Here is a 7658-nt window from a genome sequence, read left to right as displayed (position 1 = left end):
CTAAAAAATTTATTCACCAACTCTGTCATTGCCTTTGATGCCAGAACTATATTATATCTTTCTACTTTACTAGTTAAGCACTTGTAGGAGAAAGTAACGTAAGCAACTCTTGCAGCTGCCCCCTCCCCCAAACAAAGCCAATGGCCGAGCATGACAGGGGATAGAGACCAACATACTGGATGCTGAGTGATTTACATGTACACATAGGTGTACCTTGAGCATTATGGTCTTCTCGTGCCGGGTGATGTTAACGCTGTGAGGCTGTCCATTGGCCAAGTTCCTGTGGTCGACATCAATATTGTATGGCTCTCGGGTGCCACCCAGGTTGTACCAAATTTGTAAGCTTCCTATATAAGAAAAAGAAAGAAACGCAGTGATTGCTTTGCTCTAGGTTCGGATTTAATGTCACTTCTCCCCACCCCTGCTGCTTAGGTTTCTATTAAACTCTGCTCCCTCCCTGATATGCATTGACACCATTTGTTCTGAATTCAGATTCACTAGCTCAGAGGTCTACTGATCCATATGGGTGAAGAGCACCAGGCCCACACGTATTTACAATCTGCCAACAATGAACCTTGGCGACCATTATCTCAACGTTGAAGCAGCAAATGGTATAAATGATCCAAGTTGGGATCGTGCCTGGAAACGGACGAGAACACACAACATATAGGACCATGGGGACGCCAGCGGGGCCACCAACCACGATGTGAAATAAAAAATAAATGCAACGTGCGGGGACAGTCTTGATCCATTGGCAAAGTATAACATTTGGCAAATAAAAGAATCATGAGTATACAATATTAAAAATAAACAATATTTACCAAAGATGAATGCATGGAATTCTGGGTGACCCCACTGAGACTGAGAAAATAAGGTTAACAAATTTTATTCTAGGTTAGAGACTAGCGAAATGCAAATTAAAGGAAAAGTTGGTTTTCCCAGGTCCCCGAGCCCTCTTTTGCCCCTTGATTATAGTTCACGTTGCCTCAACAATGTATTTTTTTTTTCCTCCTTGCTTCTTCCCAACAATGACAGGCAATATTCCTGGAGTTGAATGAAATGTTCATTAGAATGATCAGAAATTAATTGCATTTCCTATTTTTATTTTCTGAACAAAATTCAACAAACCTTCACTATTTCTGAGTTTTACCTTAGCATTTTATCCTAGATTCCTTTGCTTATAGCATTTCAACCAAGCACTGTTGATTTTCATCCCCTAAATTTATCTCAGTTCACCCACTCTCTTGCTCGGTAACCACAGGGCTTCCACTGGCACCTGTAGTGCCCTCGTGTGATTTCACAAGGATTCCTTCTGGCCGATGCGGCTCCATGAGCACCCTTCAGGTCATTGCTCAAATGCCATCTTCTCAGTGATTATTTCTCTGACTTTCTTATTAAGAGTGACATTTACCTACTCCTTTCCCTTGGTCAGGCTCTCTCTTTTCTGCCTTCACAGTTTTCCTCCCATAACAGTTCTTACCACGCAACATTCTTAATTAATCTGTTTTTAATGTAGGCTTCATGAGAGCAAGAATTTTTGTTTTTATTCTCTATGACTTTATTTCCAATGTCTAGAATAATGCCTGATCCATAGTAGGTGCTTAATAAATATTTGCTGAATGAATGAATGAATGATCTTCCTGCTTCTGTGTTTTCTTCTTCCCAATGCTTTCTTTTCAAAGCAAACAGAGAGATCTTTTCAAAATGCATAAGTGATTATTTCACCGGTTCCTTGAAAACCCTTCAAAGCCTTCCAGTTGCTCAGGCTCACAGGATAAAGATTTACTTTCTTAATATAGCTTATGATGCCTGTCTGACTGGAGTTCTACCCGCTACTTTATTTTCAGATCATGCCGTCACCCTCGTGCTTTTTACATTCAGGCTACCTTGAACTTCTCTTAGTCCCTAGAAAAGACAGTTCTCCTTCCTACCACAGGACCTTTGAATATGCTGCTCCCTCTCCCTGAGCTGCTTCTCTCTCCACCCCTCTATGTTTCACCCTATTTTTTCCTTTACCCTAATAGCATTAAAAACAGTCCACTGTTTGTGAGTGAAGGAGATCATTAGGCAGTTGATTGTCTTGAGTGTTTACTGTCTGCTTTACTTCTGGTGTCCTGATATCATAAAATTCCAGCCAGTTTTCTTAAATATACAGCTATATTGATTCATTAATTTCTTTAGAACACATCTATGTAGTTACTGTGCAAACCACAGCTTTTTTCAAGGTCTGAAAGTGGGTGGTCTGTCTGGTTCCAAGTCCGCTTATAATACACACAATCATCCCAATCCTCTTGCATGGGTCAGGCCCTGGGCGTGGTTCTAGGGAAACAAAGGTAACTGGGAGAGGGTTCTGCTTTTGAGGGCTAGAGGCCAGAGGAAGTGGTGATGATGCAGAAAGCTGGACATTTTTCTCCCTACTGTCCCTTTGTCATTGGTCCCTTTATGTTCCCCAGCTCTATTAAAATAAGTAGTAAGTTGTTTTCATTTTTTAAAAAATCTTTTCTGGTTCCTTGGGCTTTGTAAATATGATTTAAAATTCCTATGACTGCTCCACTGCATGATAACAAAAATTATTTGCTTTGAGAAAAAAAGATGAGTCAGAACTTTAAATTTATATATAGTGAATATCTATAAACAGTAATGGCAATATTCTTAAATAATAAAATTTACATGATATATTTATTCCTTTTAAAAAATAGCAGAAGAGGACCACTGAATGATGGTAAGGACAATGTTAATATTTGTCCATTAGAGTAAAATAGTATTCAAATGGAGAGATACTTCATGTCTTGTATCTCACATTCATCTCCTGAGTAAATTAAAGCAGTTACAAGGGACTGTTCTTTTATTGGCTGCAGCAAATAATGTCCCTAACAGATTTATTCCCTCCTGGTCATCATCATTATCACCAGCAAACACTTCCAGGGTGCTTCTGGTAGGCAGGAGACGTAGTGCTGGGAGCTTTTCATCTCTCTGAGAAGACAGGGCATATTTATAATGGAGACAGATAACAATACAGTACATTAAGTGCCAAACAAGTGACATTGAAAATAAGTGTAACAGGAGTTTAAAGCAAGGAGAAGTTGTTGAAAAGAGGTGGGACTTGGGATCTAGGATCTGGGCCTAGAATGAAAGGCAGGAATTAGACTAGAGAGGAAGACGGAGCATGTCCAGGTGAGAGCACGTCGTGGACAGAAGGATGGGGCACAGATGTCCATGGAGAGCTTGCGGAGTAATGAGTTTCTCGAACATGAAGAGTAGGGGATGCTGATTATGTGGCAACATATAGATTAAATTAGTGGAATCTGGGTAATAATAACTTCTAACACTTATGTATTGTCATTATACATATATATGCATAACATATAGTGCTTTAGGTGTATTAACTCATTTGATTTTCACGATACTCCTATGAGGGAGGCATTATTTTACAGATGAGGAAACTGAGGCATGGTGCTGCTAACTGATTGCCCAGGGCATCTGGCAAAAGGCAGAAGCAGGATTCAAACCCAGACAGTCTGGCTCTACTGTCCAAGATCTTACCCATGAGGCTGGTAGGTCCTGACTGGAAGGTTGTGGGATTGGGGAATCTCAACTATATTTACCATGGGAAGGGGGCACCACTGCATGCTTAATAGGGATATTCTACAATTTTCTGCTTTGTCCATCACCAGTGGAGTGTGCAAGTTATTTAACTTCTCTGCATTCCAGTTTTACCATCTGATGAAAGGGGATGACAAGAGTACCTCATAGAGTTGTGTGGCACATAGGACTCAGTGAGCACCATTGTATTGCAGCCATTAACGTAGAATTGATTAATCAAATTGATTAACTGTACACAGCAAATGCACATTCACACACACATGAGTGCACACAGTGGGGGTGTAGGCAAGGGAACGTGAGTTGCTCAGTATACAGCAGGGGACCAAACTTTAGTGGGTTAAAAACTTATTGAACTTAATCCAGGAGTAATAAGCTGGTGAACTCCTGAAGAGCAGGGGTGATATACTTTTCTCTTATGCACCCTTACTTTCTGATTTTACTTACTGTTTTTTCTGATTAGAAAAGAGACATCAGCACAATGTGAGCATTTGACATATACAGAAGAGTGTTAGATGTACAGAAGAGAAAAAAACAATCATCCACAATCCAACCAAGCACTGCGTGCTCATATTGTTTTCTTTTCCTATTCATATGTATACATACTTTTTTTTACAGAGCTAAGCTGATATTATACTTTCCAGGCTGTATCCTGCTTTTTTTTTTTCCTTTTTTTTAGTTTAACATTTTATTACATAAAATTTCCCTGTGTCATTAGTTACTCTTCCTAATGTCAAACTTAAGTAATAGACAGAAAGGGAGACTCTCTAAAAGAAAATGACATTTATTCATGAACGGGCATGGCAATGGGAATATGTGTGCCATAGTAAACCATGTGTGTCTATCTAAGGAGGATGGGGCAAGAGGAAGCCTTTAAAGGCACAATAGGAAGGATTACACAAATTGTTTCAAAACAATAATCCTTGGCTACAGGATCAATAATAAGGGTGATTCCAGTCCAAGACTGGATAGGCAGTTGCTGGGCAGATGTACTCACAGAAGTATGTTTTTTGTGTAAGGTTGCAACGGCCTTTGTGCAAGGTTGTGTTTTTTGCAGAGTCCTTTGTGATAGTTCTTGTTATCAGGCATTCATGCATGAGAACATTCCTTGTTATCAGGCATTCATGCATGAGAACACTCCTCCCTTTATGGCCTTCCCTGGGTCCATTTGTCAAGGTTTGACACAAGTGAATCCATTTTAATTCTGACAGCTTTCAACAGTAAATATATTTTTAATCAATACATAATATTCCATAAAATGGTGACTCCCTCTTTTACTATTTTACTAAAGTTGAACTACTGGTTTCTTTATGATTCTTATTTTCATAAATAATGCTATGATGAACACCTTTATGCAGGTTCTTTGACTTTTGGCTTATTTCTAATTATTTCAGAAGTCATTTCTGAAAGGGAAAGTCCTAAGGAACATATTTTTTCCACATCTTTTTAACCAACAGTGCATTGCCCAGAAATGGAGTTTATGAATTTACTATTTTTTTTAAACTCAAGCTGAATTGGGTTAATAATAATAATTTTTCCCTGGAATGGAAGAAACTATTGATCTTTAAGATGCTACAACACTGGAATAATCATTGCAGAGTAAGAACAGATGGGCAACGGGAGAGAACACCTCCAGGTTTTCAGCTCGTGCAATCTCTACAGGAAGTGAGTTAGAAAGATTTGTTCCTTCATACACCTAAACTATTTGTATTTGCAAAAAAAGTGATCTTAAAACTTTAAGCATGTGTGAACTCAAGTTTTCGGAGAGGAAATAGACTCCTCAGTGTTTGCATGTTTATACACTTCAGGACTGCTTAGACTTCAGAGATCACGGTTGAAGGACTGGTTATAGCCCATTTGTATATTCTCACCAGGATGCCTGTTTTAATAGCCCTCAGATCCTCTCTGGCTCAATGCATATTTGATGGTCAAGATGGCCCAGGAAATTACAAGAGAAAACACAACCCTGCTTTAAGCAACCCTATGCCAGAGATCTATTTTGTGACTATAAAATCCTGAGAAGGCTTAGGAATGAAACATCTCTGATTTTCTGTTTCTATCAAAAGTTCATATGTCCTGGGCCGGCCCGGTGGCGCACTGCTACAGTGTGCCGCTTGGGAGCGCGGTGGCGCTCCTGCCGAGGGTTCGGATCCCACATACAGACCAGCCGCTCACTGGCTGAGCGAGGTGCGGGTGCAACACCGAGGGTTGCGATCCCGTTGCCAGTCCTGGTCCGGTACGGGCGTGACACTGAGGGTTGCGATCCATTGCCGGTCACGAAAAAAGACAAAAAAAGGAAAAAAATAAAAAATAAAAAAAGTTCATATGTCCTGTAGGAAGCTACTGATACACTATCATAAATCAGGATAATTCATTGATTTAGACAAAATTAATCTTACTACTTAGAGCTCATCTTAGTACAGTAGTGAATGTATTTATTTGATAGAAAAATAATTATTATACATAGGAAACCATCTCACATTCACGTAATATGGTTCTTCTTTTTTTTTTTTTTTGTCATTTTTTGTGACCGGTAAGGTGATCGCAACCCTTGGCTTGGTGTCGCCCGCACCGCGCTCAGCCAGTGAGCGCACCGGCCATCCCTATATAGGATCCGAACCTGCGGTGGGAATGCTGCTGCGCTCCCAGCACCGCACTCACCCGAGTGAGCCATGGGGTCAGCCTGTAATATGGTTCTTTTAAAGGACTCGTCTTACCTTATCAACATTATTACCATAACACATTGCTTTAAAGCACTCAGCTAGATTGTTTTCCTGACTTTCATACGGAGAAATGAGGCTCAAGGAAGTTATGTGATTTGCTCAACATCCTGTAGGGAATAAAGAGCAAGCCAAAACAATCCAGACTCTTATTAGAACATTCTGTCTGCACAACATCGAACGGCAGGAGGGTAGGTGTCCTTTTCCTTACCGGTGGGTTTGACGACAACTGCCAAGAAGTCTGTGGTGAGAGAACTAACGTAGAGGAGAATGCAGGGTGCCTTGGTGGTGCTGAAACTGAAACGGATCTCCTCATGTGCCAGGTCTGGGACGGAGTTCTGCTGGTCGGGAGGGTTCTCTGTTCTGCTGCCCGAGTCTTTGGGACTGGGCACTGGTGCCTGGAAGTTATACCGTAGCCACATCCCCTCTTCAAAAAATGCTCCAACATCTGTTGAAAAGGAAAGAGAAAACTGAAAATTGAGGAGAGGTCTGATTGATGCTGATACTAGTAACATTTTAAACTTGGGTAGACTTAATTGTATGATGTCCTTGAAAGCCCTTCACTGAGGGCACACACTGGATCCAAAAAAAAAAAAAAAAAAGTATGCAACAGAGTATGAAAATCTGTGTAATTAGAAATTAATAGTAAATATTAAGAAACTTAAATCACACTGGAAAAAATTTCATGTACAGTACTCAAAGCAAAAAACTAACTTTTAGGCTGAAGAGATATACTGAAAATAAATGCAGTGTTGTGACAGAAACCCCTGATTTAAGGAGCTCATAGGAACATCTTTTTGAGATTGAATTTGCTTTGGACATTCACACAGGAAAGTCCTTGATAAACCCTATGTCCTCGGAGGCTTTGTGTATAGGGTTTAAAGTCACGTGATGTGAAGTTAGAGAAAATCAGGTTCAAATTTGGCTCTTCCGTTAATAAGCTGTGTAGCCTTGAGGGAAGTTACTTAACCAACTTCCCCAGGCCCTAGTATTTCATCTGTGAAGTGGAGAGTAATTAGCACTCAATAAATAGTACCTATTATTATTAGTATTAAGAAATTAGAAGAAAGGTCACTAACCTTTCCTGCATCAGCCTTTTCCTGTAGCCTAATCAGCACTAATTAGTTTTTAACCACTTCCTGGCAGACAAGCTCCTGCTGTAGGTTCCCCCAGTGTTCACTCATCAAGGTTCTAAAATCACCCCTGCTCACTATGAAAGGCTGAGACCCCCCGTGAAGAGTCATTTGGTCTTCACAGTTTCTGTTTCATGGTCCTCTACATGTGTCTTTCTGAAAGCATTTCTCAAACTTCATTGCGCATGGAACCCAATATTCTCAT

At 40.2% G+C, this 7658-nt stretch overlaps 1 protein-coding gene across 1 annotated transcript; it reads right to left on the bottom strand.

Moving 5' to 3' along the window:
• Positions 1–213: 213 nt before the first annotated feature.
• LOC103582461 (contactin-associated protein-like 2) lies at positions 214–6768 on the bottom strand (the record flags this gene model as incomplete). The annotated part of the gene is made up of 2 exons (XM_008564051.1): positions 214–347; positions 6532–6768. Coding segments are annotated over 2 exons (371 nt in total), but the record flags the coding sequence as incomplete, so codon positions are not given.
• Positions 6769–7658: the final 890 nt, after the last annotated feature.

This window comes from Galeopterus variegatus, unplaced genomic scaffold (assembly GCF_000696425.1).
Source record: "Galeopterus variegatus unplaced genomic scaffold, G_variegatus-3.0.2 Scaffold16350, whole genome shotgun sequence".
Classification (NCBI taxonomy): domain Eukaryota; kingdom Metazoa; phylum Chordata; class Mammalia; order Dermoptera; family Cynocephalidae; genus Galeopterus; species Galeopterus variegatus.
The sequence above is the reverse complement of the archived record's forward strand: the minus strand, read 5'-3'. Positions and strand labels throughout refer to the sequence as shown.